The sequence below is a fragment of the Carcharodon carcharias genome, chromosome 22 (genome assembly GCF_017639515.1).
Source record: "Carcharodon carcharias isolate sCarCar2 chromosome 22, sCarCar2.pri, whole genome shotgun sequence".
NCBI classification, from domain to species: domain Eukaryota; kingdom Metazoa; phylum Chordata; class Chondrichthyes; order Lamniformes; family Lamnidae; genus Carcharodon; species Carcharodon carcharias.
The window spans coordinates 51,403,354-51,424,876 of NC_054488.1; the positions used below are offsets into that span (position 1 = coordinate 51,403,354).

At 42.9% G+C, this 21,523-nt stretch overlaps 1 protein-coding gene across 1 annotated transcript in view; it reads left to right on the forward strand.

Annotated features, from left to right (window-relative positions):
- Positions 1–21,523, forward strand: part of LOC121293673 (dynein heavy chain 17, axonemal-like) — a 729,083-nt gene that overhangs the window by 91,150 nt on the left and 616,410 nt on the right. Inside the window, exons 10-13 of the mRNA XM_041216840.1 lie at positions 3,653–3,769; positions 8,502–8,770; positions 14,876–15,071; positions 17,543–17,689. Of these exons, the coding sequence (XP_041072774.1) occupies positions 3,653–3,769; positions 8,502–8,770; positions 14,876–15,071; positions 17,543–17,689 (729 nt within the window). The remainder of the gene's footprint in view (positions 1–3,652; positions 3,770–8,501; positions 8,771–14,875; positions 15,072–17,542; positions 17,690–21,523) is intronic.

A 21,523-nucleotide genomic window follows, 5' to 3' on the forward strand; every position in this document is an offset into this window, starting at 1 on the left:
AAAATTTATACTTAAGTAAAGTTCTACTGCCCATATCCTAACTTGCACCACGTCCTGTTCCCCTATCACCTCTGTGCTTGGCATTGAACTTGGATCTAGCCCAGCAATGCCTCCATTTTAAAATTCTCACTCATGTTCAAATTACTTCGTGCTTTGCTTTCCCTATCTCTAATCTCCTTCAGCCCCACAATCCTCTGACAAGTCTGTATTCCTTCATTTTTAGGATCTTGTTCATCCTCCACTTTCTTTTCTCCATGATTGGCTGCCATGCTTTTAGTTGTCTAACCCCTAAACTCTGGAATTCTGTTCTATCTTTTCCATTTATCTTTTCTTTTGGTAACCTTCTAATGTTGGCTCACTGTTGAATTTTGTCTGATTTATGCTGCTGTGCAGTGTCTTGCAAGTTTTCCTACATTAAAGACCTCACCTCCACCATGAGGTCAGAAGTGAGGCTGTTGCATGTTCAATACCCATTTTCAATTCCTCAGGCACTCAAGTGGCCCAGGCCCATGCCCATGCAGCAAACCCTGAGCAATATTTAGGCTTGGGTTGATAAGTGGCTAATCAAATTTACACCCCACAATTGACAGGCAGCCACCTTCTCCAACAAGAAAAAATTTAACCATCTGCCTTGACATTCAATTACATTAACATCACTGAATCACCTATCAAAAACATCCTAGAACTGACCATTGACCAGAAACTCAAATGACTAGCCATATAGATAAAAGCAAAAAACTGTGGATGCTGGAAATCCAAATGAATAATATCTGGAAAAAAACTCAGCAGGTCTGGCAGCATCTGTGGAGAGGAGCACAGTTAATGTTTTGAGTCGGAATGGCCCTTCAACAGAACTAAGTAAAAATAGAAGAGAGGTGAAATATAAGCTGGTTTGGGGGGGTGGGGGGGGGGGTGGTGGATGGATGAGACAAGTTGAGCTGGATAGAGGGCCAGTGATAGGTGGAGATAACCAAATGATGTCACAGACAAAAGGACAGAGGTGTTGAAGGTGGTGATATTATCTAAGGAATGTGCTAATTAAGGGTAGAAAGCAGGACAAGCAAGGTACAGATAGCCCTAGTGGGGGTGGGGTGGGGTGAAGGAATCAAAAAAGGCCAAAAGGTAGAGATAAAACAATGGATGGAAATACATTTAAAAATAATGGAAGTAGGTGGGAAAAGAAAAATCTGTATAAATTATAGGGAAAAAAAAAGGTGGGGGGAGAATCGGAAAGGGGATGGAGGAGAAAGTTCATGATCCAAAATTGTTGAACTCAATATTCAGTCCGGAAGGCTGTAAGGTGCCTAGTTGGAAGATGAGGTGCTGTTCCTCCAGCCATATAGATACTGTGGCTACAAGTTTTAGTTGTCCTGGTCAACTACATATGCAGAAAATGCCACCAAATGGAAAAACTTGAGGGCCATACCTTGGAACTTGAGCAGCAACTGATATCACTGAGGAGCACACATGAGGATGAGAGCTTCATGGATATCATGTTTCAGAAAGTAGTCATCCTGCAGCTTACGAAAGAGCAGGCAGAGGGACTGGGTGGCTGTCAGACAGACAAAGGCATGGCAGGCAGTGCAGCAGACCCTTGAGGCCATTCCACTTTCTAACAGGTACTCCATTCTGAGTACTGATAGGGGAGAGGGTGCCTCTGTAGAGAGCAGTAAGTGTTATGACTAGAGCACCATGGGTGACTCAGCTGTGCAGGGAAGGAGGAGAAAAGACAGGAGAGCAATAATGGTTGCATGATTCTATAGTTAGGGGAACAGGCAGGTGCTTCTGTGGTCCAGGATGGTATGTTGCTTCCCTGGTGTAAGGGTCATGGATACCACAGAGCAGCTTCAGAGTATTCTGAAGGGTGAGGATGCACAGCCAGAGGTTGTGGCTCACATTGTTACTAATGATATAGGTAGAAAAAGGGGATGAGGCCCTGCAGGCTGAGTTCAGGGTGTTAGGAAAGAGATTAGCAAGCAGGACCTCAAAAGATAGTAATCTCTGAGTACTTTCAAGGCTGTGTGCTACTGAGTATGGTAATAGGAGAATGCACCAGGTGAATATGTGGCTGGAGAGATGGTACAGAAGGGACGGTTTTGGTTTCTGGGGCATTGGGACCGGTTCTGGGGAAGGTAGGATCTTTACAAGCCATATGGTCTACACCTGGATGGTACTGAGATGAATGTCCTTGCAGGATGATTTGCTAGGTGTGTTGGGTAGGATTTCAAACTAGATTGTCAGGGGCATGGGAACCTGAGGGTAGATTCAGATAGGACAAATTCAGAGCAGGGAGCTGGAGACAGGAAATCAGTGGGTGACTTTGAAAGACAGAAGAAACAAAGGTTAAAAGGTTTACAGCACAGGAATTTGGCAACATTAAAAAAGGTATTTAAATGCAAAACCGATGAGCTGAGGGCACAGATAGATACATGGCAGCATGATATTATCGCTATAATGGAAACTTGGCTTAAAGATGGGCAAAAATGGCAGCTCAACATCCCTGGATATAGAATTTTCAGACAGGGTAGAGAGGGCCTAATAACGGGTGGGGGGGGTGGGGTGTAGCATTATTGGTTAAAGAATCAATTCCAGCTGTGAAGGTGGTGGTGATATACTAAATGAATTATCAAATGAGGCTATGTGGATCGAGCTCAGGAATAAAAAGGGGGGCAGCCACACTACTAGGAGTGTACTATAGACCCCCAAAATAGTGAGATGGGGATAGAAGAGCAAATATGTAGGTAGTTTTCTGCAAAAAAAAAAGGGGCAAAAATAGTTGGGGACTTCAACTACCCTAATATCAATTGGGATACGAATGGCGTGATAGGCACAGAGGGCATAAAATTCGAGACTTTTTTTAGCCAGCACATAAGCCTAATGAGAAGGAGTACAATTCTAGATTTAGTCTTAGGAAATGAAGCTGGGCAAGTGGATGAAATAGCAGTGGGGGACAATTCTCCAATGATTGCAGGTCCAACAACACTCAAGAAGTTTGTCATCATCCAGACAAAGCAGCCGCTTGATCAACACCCCACCCACCACCTTAAAACACTCCCTTCACTATTGGTGCAGAGTGGAGCAGTGTGTATTATCTCCAAGATAGTCTGCAGCAACTTACCAAGTATCCTTTGACAGTGCCTTCAAAATTCTGGACCCCTTCTGGAAGAACAAGTAGGAGCATTGGGAACGCCACCATCTGCAAGTTCCCCTCCAAATCTCACCATCCTGAATTGCATCTGTATTGCTATTCCTTCATTGTTTCTGGATCAAAATCCTGGAACTCCCTCCCTACCAGTACTGTGGTTTTACCTGCACCAGATGGACTGCAGTGTTTCAAAGAGACAGCTCATCATCACCTTCAAGAGCAATTGGGGATGGGCAAAAATGCTGGCCTTGCCAGTGACACCCACACCCCGAGAATTATTAAAAACAAAGTGTAAGTTGTTATTGTTCATGTTGACTTTATGAACTGAACTATTGGGAGAATCACATGTAAACCCTTTAGCTAGAAGTGGCATTGACCTTGAGTTATGTTTATTGCATAGGGAGGAGACATTTGTTTAGAGAATAACCTTTGTATTCTATTCATATTTTTACTGTTACTAGATATTTGTACAAGCATCATTTTGATTTTTTGGATGTATTTACATAGAGATTTGAAGAAGACTATGCAGTGTTTCAAAGCAAGATTGATGATTTTGACCGAAGGTTGGGAATGATCGTTTGCCAGGGATTTAGTGACTGTACAAGCATTATATCTGCTGTGAAGGTAAAAGTGGATTATGAAAAAGATTGTGCATAAAATAAAATTGCATGTTTGCTATTACATTCTAAATGACAAACAAATTATTTGTAAGGTTCAATGGAGACCATGCCAGGAACAGCACCTGGCATACCTGGAGAAGCTACAACTCAGGGCTGAATATTTGCATGCCAAACTGTCGAAGTAGCATGTGACAGACAGAGTTAAACGTTGGATCAGATCAATGCTCTGCAAACCTGCCACATCCAGCTGTGAATTGTGGTGGGCCATTACACAACTAACCGGAGGGGAAGGCCCCATAAATATCCCCATCCTCAATGATGGGGGAGCCCAGCACATCAGTGCAAAAGCCAAAAACTGAAGCATTTGTTAACCATCTTCAGCCAGAAGTGCAGAGTGTATGAATCACCTTGGTCTCCACTTGAGGTCCGCAACATCACAAATCAGCCAATTCGTTTCACTCCATTTGATATCAAGAAACGGCCAAAGGCACTGGATACTGGAAATGTTACAGGCCCTGAAAACATTGATAGTAGCAATGAAGACTTGTGTTTCAGAACGAGTTGCACCCTTAGCCAAGCTGTTCCAGTACAGCTACAACACTGGTATCTACCTGGCCATGTTGTAAAACTGTCCACAAAAAGCAGGGCAAATTCAACCCAACCAATTATCGCCCCATCAATCTACTGTTGATCATCAGCAAAGTGATGGAGCGTGTGTGGATAGTGCTATCTAGTGGCTTTTACTCAGCAATAACCTGCTCACTGATGCTCAGTTTGGGTTCTGCCAGAGCCACTTGACTCCTGACCTCATTACAGCCTCGGTCCAAACATAGACAAGAGAGCTGAACTGTAGAGGTGAGGTAAGTGCGACTGCCATCGACATCAAGGCAGCATTTGACTGAGTGTAGCATCAAGGAGCTCTAAAAAGTGGCAAGTAACATTTGTACCACACAAGTGCCAGGCAATGACCGTCTCCAACAAGAGAAAATCAAACCCCCCCCCCCCCCCACCGGCATTCAATGGGATTACAATCACTGAATCTCCCACTATCAATATGCTGGGAGTTACCATTGACCAGAAACAGACCAGGACTAGCCATATAAATACTGCGGCTACAAGAGCAGATCAGAGTCTGGGAATTCTGTGACATGTAACTCACTACCTGACTCCCCAAACCCTGTCCACCATCTACAAGGCACAAGTCTTGGAATACTCTTCACTTGCCTAGATGAGTGCAGCTCCAACAACACTCAAGAAGCTGGACACCATCCAAAACAAAGCAGCCCACTTGATTGGCATTCCATCCACAAACATTCACTCCTTTCACCGCGGACGCACAGCAGCAGCATTGTGTACCATCTACAAGATGCACTGCAGTAATTCACCAAGGCTCCTTAGATAACACCTTCCAAACCTGTGACCTCTACCACCTAGAAGGACAAGGGCAGCAGATGGATGGGAACACCACCACCTGCAAGTTCCCCTCCAAGCCACATGGCATCCTGACTTGGAGCTATAGCTCTGTTCCTTCACCGTCACTGGGTCAAAATCCTGGAGCTTCCTTTCTAACAGCACTGTGGGTAAACCTACACCACATGGATGCAGTGGTTCAAGAAGGCTGCTCACCACCACCTTCTCAAAGGCAATTAGAGATGGGCAACAAATGCTGACCTAGGCAGCAATGCCCATGTCCTGTGAAAGAATTTAAAAAGTACATCTCCATGGGTCATTTCTCCTTTTCTACACTGCTACTATGAATTTTTTTAGTAGTGTCAACATACTGATGAGCACTGCTTTCTTTTTGCTTGCTGTCCATCCTAGGCTGTGTTAGATTGCAGTGCAGAAAATCTTCGTACTTGAGCAGCTGACCCTCTTTTATTGAAACTTTAGAATTCTGTGGCGGGATTTTGGGAGCTCAAATGAGTGCAGGACCTGCAACGGGTGGGCGCATAATGTCGCACCATCTGCAGGCGTGTCGGTTTGCTGGTATCATCCTGCCCTGAGCCATATTTTGAAGCCTGCAAATGGCAGGTAATTAAAGGGCTAATTAAGGACCCTTACCTGTGCTGACTGGAATTTATCATTTTATGACATAATGGACCCCACATTGGCTTTGACTGTTGGGAAAGCAGCGATCGTTGGCTGCCCTTTGGAGGGGTTCCTCCTCCATGATCGTGGCCAGGTAGTTGAGCCCTCTTTCTAAATTAGATATTTTCACCTCCTCTTCAAAGGGTGACTCCATTGTGAATTGTTCTCCATTTCTCTCCCTGCGGGCATCTGCAGCTCCCACTTTGGATGGTGGAACTATCATCACTGGAGCGCCTCCTATTGCCTCTCCAGCCTCGTGAGCCCACCCACTATACTTAATTGGACAGCGAGCATGCACTGGGCCATTAATTGGCCAATCAAGCCAAAATTGATGTTGGGTTACGGTTCCTGACAGTGTGTAGGGTTGGGACCCACATTTGACCTCAGTGTTGGGGCTCTGACCCAAAACAGAAAATCCTGTCCCTTGTTGTAGGGAATGTAGTTCAGGAGGGATAGCATCTTTCTCCACAATTACTATTGGGTGAACAAGAAAATGGGTGAGCAAGATGAGGGAAAGAGGCGTTTGATTAATGCAAGTAACTGTGCTCCGAAAACCTGGCCCTCGTGTTCCAAAAGATTTCACAGGATAGAGCAACAGAGTCAACTGCAAAGCTAGCTGATATTTATGCACTTCTGTCAACTATTACTATCATGCAATGTAGTACGAGTGAGTGATGTATTGAAGTGCTTGGCCTCTTTAATTTTTTTTGTATGGCTGCGCAAGCATGTAAACATAAGGAGCTAACTTGTGCATAGCCTATCATTAAGCTGTTGCTTTCTATCTGTTTTCTTATGAATTGCCTGATATTGCACTATGGAGTTCCCAATACTTTCCCTTGCACAATATCATCTCATTCAGGAGAAGTCTGAACACAACAGATCATCACCAAATTCTCCAATAAGCAGCAACCACTTCTGCAAGTTTCAATCTTTACAGAGATCACCGTGACACTTGCGTGTAGGGAGATTCTATGCTACCAGCGTTATTAACTCATTGCATGTAAGAAAAGGCAGCACATAAGAAGGAGAGGATAACTGTTAGAGGAGGTTCAGCCACATTGCAGGCTTTCCAAAAACAGAATGTGACCTTGATAAAGCAGGGGTGGCGAAGCAAGATGCATAGTATCCCAGATCAGGTACATGACTTATGCTTTCTTCACTCAAAATTCTATTCACTTTCACTACCTTGAAAGCTTGCCTAGATCAACAATTTTATGCCAGCTTTTTGGTGAAGGCTTATTTGCAACAAATTATAATCAGGATCTATATTTAATATTTTGGCGGTGTTTTTGTAAACAGATGTTACAGAAGCTCTTTTTTGGATCCTCAGAACTGGAGCCATTAAGCATGTCCTCTAGAGCTGTGCAACTCAGTTTCACTGCAAAGCACCAGCACAGACCCATTCATGTAGTAAGTACATTCTGTGAACCATTAAATACACATGAGCAGGTGCGGATAAATCCAGGATGAGCAGAAAGCACAGATCAGAGACATATCATTAAAGCTGATGAGTCCAGGAATTCTGATCTTTGGGACCGGTTTTAAAAGAGCTCTTTCAAAGAGCTAGCACTGCATGATGGGCCAAATAGTCGCCTTCTCTGCTGTAAGATTATTACAGTGAAGAAGGGATTCTTTTAGAGAACAATAAATTACAACAATTGATGGGGAATATGCCTCAGAGCCTTGAACATATAGTAGTTGGGTAGTGTATATAGTAATATAAATTGGTGGGTTTCTTACACATAACACAAAATGTCTGCTATCAACTTTGGAGTGAATGGTAGCTCTAGGGACATATGTTTCATAGCCCCTCATGGGGGAATGTGTTATTTTAGTTTTTATTTCTCTTAGGCCTAATCAGACTGCTGTCCCACAGGCCTTCAGCTAGCTAAAATAGCACCTGCTTTTTGACCAATGTGTCAGCCATGACTCAGTTGGTAGCATCCTCACCTGTGAATCAGAATGTTGTGGGTACGGGTCCTATTCCAGGTCTTGAACACAAAGATCAAGGCTGACACTTCAATGCAGTGCTAAGGAAGTGCTGCCCATAGGGGATTCGATCTTTCGAATGCAAGCCTTTCTTTCAAGATGGATAATCAGCTGTTCCAATAAAAAGAGCCACTTAAGATTGTTAGTCAGCTTGCAGTATGGCACGTTTGCACGTACTGGAAGCTACATATATTAATACACAGGGCCCTGTTCTTTGCAGATAAAAAGAGCATGTACACACATTGCACCTGTTTCAGCTAAACAAAATAAGTGATAACCATTCGCTGGTTCATTCCCCAGGACAATGTCTTGACCAATCAGAGTCAAGTTGCCTGATTTAAATTTCAAACAATGCTTGGCAGTTAACGGTCAGTCACCATTGACTGGTGCATTCTCCATGGCAATGCATCTACCACTCAGAGTCCACTTGCCAACCAATTAGCACTCTCTTCTCATACAGTATAAATATGTTGTTTCCCCTGACACTGGTATTTTCTTGCAAATTGTCCTGATGAGTGCATGACGAAAAGCATTGACAAAACAAGTCTTTTTTTCAGCAATACATTTGTTGATATAGTTTTTGATCATTAATTACAATGCCTACTTTTAATGAATAACTATTATATTTTCAATATTATAATTTGCTTCTCTTGTTTCAGATGTTGAACATGTTTGGATTTTTCATCAAGCGCCCATTGATAAAAGAAGAAGTTTCTCAGAAATACCCAATCCTAGTTGATATGATTAATAGTGATTTGGATAATATCAAGTCAGTGTTTGATGCACACTTGATTGCAACTGCAGCTAGGGATGGTGTTCCTACCATCAACAAGAATATGCCATATGTAGCTGGTGAACTGAAGTGGGCACAGGAAGTTAATGAAAGAATGGAAGCATCAATGAAGAGTTTCAAATCCATTGATCATTCGTAAGTGTTTAAAATGCTGGGGTTGATTTTTATATATATATCTATATAGATGCAAATATTTGACTTGGACTATAAACATAGAAGGCATGAGATAAAAGGTTTGAAGCTACAGTAAAGATTAAATAAAACTTGTTCTAACTTCAAAAGTGCAAAGTAGCAAAAAGTAGCAAAAATAACTTTCAAAAACAACATATACTTATGACATCTTTTAACACAAAAAAATGTCCCTAGGCGCTGCACAGGAGCGTTCTAAAGCACAACTTGACACTAACCCACATAGGGTGATATTAGGGCAAAAGCTTGGAGGCGAAATAGGTAAGCCTGAAGGCGCGTCTTAAAGGAGGAAGTAGCATTAGAGAGGCAGGGAGGCTTAAGGAGGCAATTCCAGAGCTTAGGGCTAGGTAACTGAAGGCATGGCACCAAAGATGGAGCAATTAAAATCGGGGATGGCCAAGAGGCCAGCATTAAGTGCACCCAGGTACCTCAGAATTGTGGGAGTGGAGGAGATAGCAGAGATAGGGAGGGGCAAGGCCAGGAAGTGACTTGAAAATATGGATGAAAAGTTTAAACTTCAGGTGTTGCTTGACTGGGAGTCAATGTAGGTCAGCAAGCACTGGAGTAATGGATGAATAGGACGGTGCAAGTTAGGAGACAAGGAGCAGAGTTTTGGATGGTAAGCCACAGGAACCCTGCCAAGAGTGCTCTGGAATAATTAAGTCTAGAGGTTAGAAAGGCATGGAGGAGGGTATTTTTTACTTTATTCTTTCACAGGATGTGGGCATCGCTGGCTAGACCAGCATTTATTGCCCATTCCTTATTGCCCTTGGGAAGGTGGTGGTGAGCTGCATTATGGAACTGTTGCAGCCCATGTGGTGTAGGTGCATCCACAGTGCTATTAGGAAGGGAGTTCCAGGATTTTGACCCAGGTACAGTGAAGGAACTGCAATGTAGTTCCAAGTCAGGATGGTGCATGGTTTGGAGGGTAACTTGCAGGTGGTGCCAGAGAGGTGTCATAAGCCGCCTTTTCAATGGATAACCCTTGTCACCCAGCAGCCATCCATCCAGTCGAGCTGGAGCCACGAACATCCTTGGCACCTGTGATTGTCAGAGGACATAGGCATCATGGGAGCTGCCAGGGTATCTTGCACAGACTTGCAGAATCTGTGTCCTGTGATCACAAACTATCTGGACGTTCATGGAGTGGAAGCCCTTCCTGTTGACGAAGGCACCCGGCTCACCTCCTGGCACCTTAGTGGCCACTTGTGTGCAGTTGATAGCACCCTGGATGTGGGGGAACCTAGCAACCGCAGTGAAGCTTCTGGCTTGCTCAACCTAGCTGGCTTCGTCTGTCTGGAAATGAATAAATGTCATGATTCGCCTGAGCAGAGCATCAGTCACCAGTTTCATATGAATGTGGTCAGCTGATTGGGACACTCCACACACAACCCCCCACTGACCCCTGGGCAGAGCCGGAGTTGTAGAAGTTGAGGGTCACTGTGACCTTCAGAGCCACCGGCATGGGGTGGCCACCCACACAGTTGGACATGATCCTCAGTCCAATCATCTGTCATGGAGGTCACAGTCTCCCTGGAGAGGTGGACCCTCCTTTGGCACTGTACCTCTGACATGCTGAACTAGCTGCATCGCTGCCTGTACTTCTGGCAGCAGGATGGTGGCGTCTTCTGCAGCCCCTTCTGTCTTGGACTACCTGCTGGCCCTGCGTCCCCTGTTCCTGTGCCTCTCCTCCCACAGGTTGCTCCCTTGGATGCTGTTTATGGACACCTGGCCTCCTCTCCTACTCCTCAGAGGAGATGCTACCAGTGGAGTACACAATCCCCATTACCAGAGAAACAGAAGGCTGTGTGGTAACTGGAAAGGTACATGTGGTATAAATCCTCCAGGGGCCTTGGAGACCCCTGTGAATCCAGAAACGAAGGCTAGCAAAGCATAGACTGAAGCTGAAGACAGAGAAAAGCTGTCAAGTTCCACAAAGCAACCAGCAAACTATCTCCTAAACTCCTCAATACTCACAATGTCAATGCTCCAAACCCTTTTTTCCTGCCCTTGGATGACAATTCGTTGCAACCCGTTTTGCCTGTGTGACGAGTGCGAAATTGCACTGGCAACATAAAATCAAGTACAATTGGCTTTTTAATGGCCTTAATTGGCCCTTTAATTGTCGGCAGGCACAGCTCCGATTCCCACGTGCGCCCACCAACTTCAATATTGCTCGCATGCGCAATGTCATCTCGCGCAATTTCACGTGCATTCGGGTCGGGCACACGGTGGACCTCAGAATGTAAAATCCAGGCCTTAGTTCCATCCAAACTGATTCTACAACATGATCTTTTGAACTAAGGTAATTTTTCATACAGTACTAATGCTCTCTTTAATTAACAGAGCTACCCCACCACCTTTTCCCATCTTCCTGTCCACCTTGATTGTCACACACCCTTGGACATTCAGGCCCCAACTTTGGTTTCCTTGTAGCCATGTCTCTGTAATGGCTTTCAGTCATACATATGAATTTCTATTTGAGCTGATAGTTCATCGGCTTTATTATGAACGCTGTGAGCATTCAGACAGAGCCCTTAATTAGTTTTTTTTTACTGTTTTTGTAAACTCTGGCCCTATCTGCTGGCACACTCTTAAGTTTGAAATCTCTGTCCCTTCCTGTCATACTCTGATTGTCATTACCTTTATTGTTACCTTGAAGATTGTCTTGTCATTTCCCTTTAATTTATTCAGTGTTCCCCTACAAGATCCTCCCCCTTCTAGTTAATTTAAGCCCTCTCTACTTCCATAGTTATACAACTTGCTAGAACACTGGCCCCAGCATGGTTCAAATGTAGACCGTCCCAATGGTACAGCTCCCGTTTTCCCTAGTATTGGTGCCATGCCCCATGAATCAAAACCCATTTCTCCCACACTAATCTTTGAGCCATGCATTCATCTCTAATCTTATTTACCCTGCACCAATTTGCGCATGGCTCAGGTAATAATCCAGAGATTATTACCTTTAGGATTCTGCTTTTTAATTTCATGCCTAGCTCCTCATACTCTATGCAAAACCTCTTTCCTTCTTCTACCTACATTGTTGGTACCTACATGGACCACGACCACTGAATCATCCCCCCTCCCACTGCAAGCTTCTCTCCAGCCCTGAGCAGATATCCCAAACCCTGGCATCAGGCAGGGTATGCAGCTGTCTGGACTCACCTTCTCGATTGTAAGGAACAGTATCCATCCCACTGGCTATACTGTATCCATTACTACCACATTCCTCTTCACTCCCCCTACTGATTGGCATCCTTCACCATGGTGCCATGGTCATTCCACTCATCCACCTTGCAGCCCTTCTTATTCACACAATAGCAAGCATCTTGTATCTGTCGGACAAAGTCGGGCTGAAGCTCCTCCATCACTACGTGCCTTACTTGCCTGACTTGCAGTCTCATTCTCCTGTCCCTGATCTACTCTTAGGGGAGAATTTTTCCTTTGGCGGTTGGGAGCGGGTTGGGGCAGTGCAGAGCCGATCACTGCCCGTGATCGGCTACGTGCCGCCATTTTACGTGGGTGGGCCAATTAAGGCCCGCCTTGCATAACGTGTGGCCAGTAGCGCTCAACACTACCTGTGCAGGCGGGGGAAGGAGGGAGAGTCGGGGCCTGTGCTCTTTCATGCATGTGTGCGGAAGAACGCAGCAAACTCCCTGAGGCACGGAGCTGCCTCAGGGAGATTAAATGGCTAATAAAACTTTTGAATAGTAAAAAATTATTTAAACATTCCCCTCATGTGAGAGTGTCACATGAGCTGGGGCATATTTGTGAAGTTTGCAAAATTTATAAAATAATTAAATAAAACCCTCAGGAAACCTCACCCCATCCATGAATGAGGTTTCCTGAAAAACGTGAAGGCTGTTTAGGCTCTTTGCCTGTTTGCCAACCTGAAGGTTGGACGGGTAGCATTCTTAACAAGGTTAATTGCTTTTTTAATGGCTTTAATAGGCCGTTGACAGTTCAGTGGGTGCACAGCTACCTCCAGCGTGTGCCCGCCGAACGAAATACTGACATGGCGTGTGATGACGCCGGCACGCGTGCCCGACATCATTGTGCAAGATGTTATGCGCCTGCGTGCCTGGCCCACCCCAGAAGCCGACGGCAACATTCTGCCCTTAAGGTTCTGCCTAACCTAAGCTGAATGACTGCCTCCTGGAACAAAGTGTCCAGGTAACTCTCCCCCTCTCTGATGTGCCACACGTCCACAGCTCAGACTCCAGATCAGCAACTCAGAGCTGAAATTGCCTAAGCTGCAGGCACTTTCTGCAGATATGATTGGGAGTACGGTGCATTCCACAGATTCCCATATGCTGCAGTCACAGCAGACCATCAGCCCTGCCGTTTCTGTCCAACCTTATTTACTTAATTAAATCAACTACTTAATAATTTACACAGCTAGAGTAACAGAAAGTTTCAAGCTCTCCAGGTTTCAGTCCAGGATGCCTGTCACGCCTGCTTTTTGCAGCACAACGATGCTCACACCAGCTGCATTGAGACTGAAATGAGCAATTTCGGATGCGTTTGTCACCAATGCAGTGTAATATGAGGGCTGGGTGTCAAAGGCGGCAAGTTGGCACATCCTTCCAGTGCCAGGTGCAGAATGGAAGGTGTCACTGCCACAAAACCCACCTGCTCCTCTGCCGTGCGAAGGACAAATTACATGGAACAAGCAACTGCTCATTCCTAGGCCTCATGTATCCTTATTGCAAATGGGCACTTGCTGTTTAACCGCTTGTCTGTTCTGCTTGTCAACTTGGATTAAAAATGGAGACATGAAAAAAAAACAAAGTTGCACTCACCCAAATTGGACACAAGGAAGCATACTCACTAGCCACTGGAGGCTAATAAAAAGTAGAACATGGAGCAGCTTTTCCCCCCCGGTGCAACAAATTTCCCACCTGAACAAATTCCTTACTCAATCCAAGTCACATTCAGGCGTAGTCTGATGTCCATGCGTCCCTTTCTGCCCAAAGGTTTTGATGGCGTAAATCAGAAGTTGCAGAAGTTTCGGTAGCCAAAGGACACAGATTTAAGATGGTTGGTAAAAGAACCAGTGACAGAATGAGGCTACTGCTTTTACACAATGAGATGTGATCTGAAATGCACTACCTGACAATGGGATGGAAGCAGATTCAGTAGTAACTTTTAAAAGGGAATTCAAATAATTCCTTCAAGGAAAAAAAATACAGTGCTATGGGGGAATGGCACTAATTGGGTAGCTCTGCCAAAAAGTTGGCATATGCATCATAAACTGAATGACCATCCCTCTGTGCTGAGTGATTTTATGATTTTGTAAATTGTGTTATCTGGCATGCTACCAACAGGAATTCTCTACAAAGCAGAATTTGTTGTGTCTGTTATTTGATTAGAGATGTCTCTTATCCCTCAGAAGCTGACGCTAACACTTCACAGAATCACTACGGTGTAGAAGGAGACCATCCAGCCCATCCTGTCTGCACTGGCTCTGAGCATTTTAACTTAGCGCCTATCTCCTGCCTTTTTCCCGTAACCCTGCACATTATTTCTATTTAGATAATCATCCAATGTCCCCTTTCTCCCTGTCAGTCCCACTCTCACAACTGCTAAAACTGATCAAACTCATGGCAGTTATTGGTCTGCCCTCGCTCCGGTCTCAGCTTCCCACTGTTCTGCAGAGTCATGTTCTCTCGGCGCCACTCACTAGATTCGCACGCTCTTATGCCTCTCACCAGACCTCAATACCTGTACCACCATGAGATTATCCAAGAGCTTTCTGAGTGGTTGAAAATGTGGAGCTCTTAGGTAACCTACATTTTTGATTAATTGGCAGCACTCATTCCTCGTGCATGCTGGATAATAGAAACATTACTGTATTTCTTTTTAATGCCCTTCTCATCCCACTAGGCGTGTCTGATTCTTCACTGGAAAATGGCTTTGGCATCGCTTAGGATTTTATTACAACATACAAACTTTCTTCATACGTTTAAAATGAGACTGAAAACTGTTAAGACCACCTTTAGTAATGCTCGAATTTACATTTCGCATTAATTTCCGTTTCCTTTGGAACAGTTATACATCTGATGATGAGGCTAAACTTGTTTCAAATAAATACAAGGAGATGAAATCATTACTTCAGGAATTCTCAGAGCAAGTGTACGCAGCGTGGGTGGTGAAGGTGGATGAAGACTGCCAATTTAACTTAAATCAACCACTTATACTTCGTAATACAAGCACGAACCTCATTAGCGTCAGCTTTAGCAAAAAGGTTAGAACCTTTTTTTTAACTAATAGGCATAAAAATGTAAAATGATAACTTCTTTAAGAAAACGGTGCCATAATGCAAATTGTTTAAAAATGTTATTTTTTAAATAAGTGCCTTAATACCTGCTATCAAGGTTTGCTATTTTAAATGGTTACAAGAATAAGTATAATTCCTTCATGATAATATTTTATAATTAAAGGTAAGTATAGAACTATGAAAATCAGATGAATATTTTTAAGAGGCTTTGAGGGTGAAACCATAGTCCAAATCTTCTGGTATCCACATTGTCAGCGATTTGATGTGAGTTGGGAGATGTGAATCAGGATCCTGCAAAACTGTCTGGAAAGAGAACTCCCTTCCTCACTCTGACCTCTTCTAGCAGGTCATCAAAGAAGGCTTAGGAGAATCTGAGTCTTGCCTGTGACTCATGCTGAAACACTTTTTCCATCACTCCAAAGTAAGATTTTGCAGAAGGGAATGCAGTCTCATTTAAAAAGGCACATTCCCACATTAAGTATGCCTTTGGCTGAATTGCTGAAACTTGCATGCTGTAAGTCATTGGGGGTGGTGGGGGGGAGGGTGGTGGCAACAGAGTGCAATAGTGAACAATGAGATTTCATGAGGCCTGGGAGTTAAAATACCTAGGGTCTGTTCCATGATGCAATGTGTGACTATGCCACTCTTGTGCCCCAAAATCTGGATGTAAAACCCAGATCAATGTGTGTGGGCCTACCTTATCTCTTTCCTTCATAGTTACCTCATCATCTTCAATGCATAGGAGCAATGGAATCTCCAGAGGGAAAACCATTATTTCATGGTGCACAACTCCCTTTAAGTTTTCAGCAAGTTTCTAAGTGTCTGGAAACTGCAATTTCATTGTGGAAAATGTGTTATAGAAATCGCATTTCTGTTTGACCGTTCACCTTTCTGAACTCTTTTTGTCTGTGAGGCACCATGCATACCATCTTTTCATATCAGTTATTTGTGGGAGTAGTAAATGTGTATTAATGCAGGGAGTTCTTGAGAGATCACTTAGCCATGTGCCTGTTTCATTTAAATGTGTAAAGCCGTGCTTTTTTTTTGAAAGGAAAACCTAAGCCAAGCTGGCAATCACAATGTAATCAAGATTCCAGAAATACATCCACATTAATGTTTAATTTGTTTGTTTGATAATTGTGATGATTTAGGCTTAAGAATTAGGATTTTAAGCCTAAGAATTAGGATTTCTAGGCTCAAATGTGTCATAAATTGTTTATAGATGTTTGGATGATGTGGTGTTGCAGTGCACTTGTAACTTCTGAACTTAGATTTTAATGTTTGGCAGCTGAATCGCATAGCATGCCGACCACTTTCCCATTCCAACAAAGCAAAGAGACAGAAGCTATTTTGAAGCCCAGGCATTATTTTGAACCAGCAAATTACCCACCCAAGATGGCTTCATGCTGCACAATATTTTCTCAGCCTGGATACTGACCCAGTCAACAGTAGGGTAGGTGTGGGGCCAATTGTGGAAGTGGAGAGTGCAGAGGCATACAACTGACTGGCCCAAGAAAAATAATTTTAAACTTATCTTTTTGGGCTCTCCTCAGTTGTATTGCCAGTAAAACTGGGCAAGGTATGCACACCACTATTTTCCTAAAATGGATATCAATCCTTTGTAGATAAGTGTTAGATCCATGTAAAAGTAGCAGCAACCAGAGCATCTATGCTCATCAGGCAGAAGTCGATTTACCCTATTTTTGAAACTAATACCATCCAACTAATGCAAATTTCGTACTCTGCCTCAAGATAGCAAAATTATGCTTCTCATCTCTGATTACTCACGTATTAAAAGCTGCTTGTCAGGAACAGGCACTAAATGGAGGGATGTGCAGGGGCATTGGACCACTCACTCACTTGTTTTTATACCAGAATGAATAGTAGCATTGGCAGAAACCTGGGACCAGATGGTGTGCTAGCCCTCTTGGCCAGAATATATTACATAACAAAGGAAGAACATGAGAATACTGATGAATTGCAGCAGTACAAGTGAGGCTGTAATATATGCTTTTAGCCTTGGTCTCTGAAACTTCTTACTGATTTATAATTTATTTGTGTCTTTGTCAGAAGATAAAGCTTTGTAAGAACATTTGGTAATGTAACGTGCCACATTTTTATGCTATTTTTTTTAAATTGGTGATTAAATGTGTTTTCCCACACTTAAATGGATTATGTGGTTTACATTTATAATTCATTGTTTTGCAATGTTGGGCATGCTGTTGTGACACCTCACCATGTCATCTTGGGTTGGAATCATAAATAATCTGATTAGAAAGGAAAGCACAAAAAGCAATAAAGCCTGTAGTACACCGAAAATAATCCATATTGATTATTTGATGAACTTCCAGATTTTCCTCCATATCTTTAACTCAAAAATGCTATTGTTATATCTTTTAGATGTTGTTTATGACGGTTTCATACTTTGTCTTATCTAGTTGGTTGCAGTTCTTCGAGAAGTTCATTATATGAACATTCAAGAAAGGAAAGATATCCCAGAGAGTGGAGTTGATGTCTTTTCAATGAAGAAAACTTTCAGAAACTTCGTTGACAATTTAGATCTCATTACTGGATGGTATGACAAGGTGAGTTTCACACTTTACATTTCTGCAAACTTAATTAGAATATTTAAAAATTAGGGGTTAGATTTTTACTTCCCAGATCACTAAGAAAAAGTACTGTCAGACCCTATTTCTGCTTTGAAGGATGGGGGGCAGTGGCGCGTGCGGGATAGAGGTGGGCCCGCCACTCCCAGACTTGGATCAGTTGCGACCTCAGGGTATTCCATTTGCCAAGGTGGTCTGTTTAAATGGCCTATCTGTTCTGTGAGATTTCATGCCAATTAAGAACATAAATAGGAAGAGTAGACCATCAGCCCCTTGAGCTTGCTGTACCAGTCAATAAATTCATGGCTTATCTGATGTGGTCTTAACTTCATTTTCCTGCCTGTTCACCATAACCCCTAAATCTCTTGTCAATCAAAAGTCTGTCTAAGTCAGTCTCGAATATATTCGATAACCTAGCCTCCACTGCTTGCTGGGGGGAAGAGAATTCTAAACAATATGACCCTCAGAAGAAATTCTTCCTTATTTTGAAACTATGTCTCCTAGTTCTAGATTCCCCCATGAGGAGAAACATTATCTTGGCATCTACCTTGTTAATCCCTCAGAATCTTATATTTCAATAAGATCACTTCTCATTCTTCTCAACTGCATTGAGTATAGGCCCATCTGATGAACCCTTCTCAAAGGCCAACCTCACCATCCTATGAAATCAGCCTATGAATTTTACTTGTATTGGATGTAGTTCAAGGATGTGCCTCCTTTAGTAAGCTGGCCAAAACTGTTAATTGGATCCAAGCCGGTTCATGAAGCAGAAACTAGGACACAGCTTTTCTTTATTGAGAAAGTTTAACTTGTGTAAACTCACAGCTCTCCTCCCACACCACCCAGGTGTCCCAGCTCTCTCCTATTGATATGTGCTCAATTAATACCTATCACCTGTTTCTTTTAATGTAATTAAGAAACTTTAACTATGTAATTTGACAAGACACTAACAGATTCTTCTCTATTCTTTAAATTAAACCTTTTAAAAACAAAAACAATATTTCAAATAAAGCTAATTGAAAAGAAACAAAAAAGATTTATATATAATGTGTATTTCATCTTCCCTGTCTCATTATAGCACAGCCAGCCATTAACAGATCCCACATTCCCCTTTCTTTAGGCAAAACCTTTTTTTCTTTAGGATGCATAAATAATTACAAAGTATTATTGAGAAAGACTTTTGACAAAGCTTTTCATCTTTTGCCCTCATCAGGACAATTTGCAAGAAAATACCAATGTCAGGAGAAACAACATATAATGTATGAAAAGAGTGCTGATTGGTTGGCAAGTGGACTCTGATTGGTAGAGGAGAATGCACCAGTTGATAGTGACTGGCAGTTTAACTGCCAATTACCTTTATTGGTGCCCTCTGGTTCTTGATCCTTTCACCAATGGGAACAGTTTCCCATATTTACTATCCAGCCCCCTCAGGATTTTGAATGCTTCTATCAAGTCTTTCAGCCATCTCTTTGTCAAGGGAAAGAGTCTCAATATCTCCAATCTATCCTCATAACTTAAGTTTCTCATCCCTGGAATCATTCTCGAAACCTATTCTGCACTCTTCAATGCCTTCACATCCTTCCTTAAATGCGACACCCAGAACTGTATGCAGTACTCCAGCTGAGGTCTAACTAGTGACTTATACAAGTTCAACATAACCTCCTTGCTCTTGTACTGTATGCCCCTATTAATAAAGCCTAGGATACAGTATGCTTTATTAACTGCTCTCAACCTGTCCTGCCACCTTTAATGACTTATGCACATACACATCCAGGTCCCTCTGCTCCTGTACTCCCTTTAGAGTAGTACCCTTTATTTTATACTGTCTCTTCATATCAAAATGTATCACCTCACATTTCTCCACATTGAACTTCATCTAACACCTATTCACCCATTCCACCAACTTGGCTATGTCCTTCTAAAGTCTTACACTGTCCTCCTCCAGTCTACAACACTTCCAAGTTTTGTATCATCCGCAAATTGAAATTGTTGCATGTACACCAAGATCTTGATTGTTAATGTATGTCAGGAAAAGCAAAGGTACCAATACCAACTCTGGTTAAAGTCCACTACAAACCTTCCTCCAGACTGTACAACATCCAGTAACCATTAGTCTCCATTTCTTGTCACTCAGCCAATTTTATATCCATGTTGCTACTGTCCCTTTGATTCCATGAGCTATAACTTTTCTCAAATCTATTGTGTGGCACTTTATCTAATGCCTTTTGGAAGTACATGTACACCACATCAACAGCATTGCTCTGATCAATGCTTTTACGTCACGTTTAATACATCACGTTACTCTTAATACATCAGCCATGCCCCCTGCCTCCATGTGTAAATTTCCTTTTTTAGTCCCCAATCAGCCCTACTCTTTTTACTATTTATATACCTATAGATGACTTGCAGATTCCCTTTTATGTTAGCTACCAACCTCTTTTCATACTCCCACTTCGCTTCCCTTACTTTCTTCCTCACCTCCCTTCTGTATTCAGCCTGGTTCTCACTTGTATTTTCTACCTGACACCTGTCGTAAGCACACTTACTTCTTTATCTTAATTTCTACCTCCTTTGTCTCTGGATTTGTTTGCCCTACCTTTCCCTTTTGAGGGAATGTTCCTTGGGCATGTGCCCAAACCAATTCTTTGAAATTAGTCCATTGTGCAGCTGCCATTTTCCTGCCAACCTTTGGCTCCAATTTATTCAGCCTAATTTGTTCTTATCCCATTGAAGTTGGCTTTCCCCCAATCGATTATTCTTACTCTGGATTGTTCTTTGTTCTTTTTCATAATCATCCTAAACCTTATGATACAATGATCACTGTCCCCTAACTGTTCTCCCACTGTCACTTGATCTAATAGGCCCACCTAATTCCCAAGAACCAGGTATAGCATTGCCTCCTTCTCATTAGACACATACTGCTGTAGAAATTTTTCTAAACACTCAGGAACTCTCACCCCTCTCTGTCCTTTACACAACTATTATTCCAGTCTATATTGGATAATAAAAGCCTCCCATTATCACTACTAATTTTTGCACCTCTAATTTCCTTGCAGATTTGTTCCTCTACATCCTTCCCACCACCTGGTGGCTTATAGACTACACTACACTGAGCATTTTAATTGCACATTTTTTGTTCCTTAGGCCTAGACAAATCAATTCTTTCCATGACCCCTTTGGGACATCCCCTTTCTCCAGCACTGCAATGCTCTCCTTAATCAATACTGCCACCACCACTCCCTTTATCTTCCTTTCTTGAGCACCTTGTACCCAGGCATATTTAACACCCAGTCCAACCCTTCTTTGAACCAGATCTCTGCTATAGTCACAACATTGTAATTCCTCATGTCAAAAAAAACTCAATCTTTTTTGCCACACTGTGCATTCACATGCATGCATTCGAACCATGATTTAGACTATTACTTTCTCCCTTACTCTGACCCCACCTATTAACTTTCTATTCTCTATTTTCGTGCTCCGTCTCCTGCAGTATTTTGTGCACCTTGGTATCCCTGATATTTTCTCCTGTTTCCCCACACCACTGCCAAGTTAGTTTAAACCCTCCCCAAAAGCACTAGCAAAACTCCCAGCAAGGAACTCAGTCCTAGCTCTGTTCAGGTGTAATCTGTCTAGCATGTCCAGGTCCTATCTCCCCAGAGCCAGTCCCAATGTTCCAAGAACCTAAAGTGCTCCCCTCTGCACCATCTTTCCAGCCATGCTTTCATCTGTCTTACCTTCCTATTTCTTGCACCTGGTACTAGGAGTAATCCAGACACTACTACATTTGAAGTCCTGCTTGCTAATTTTCTACTA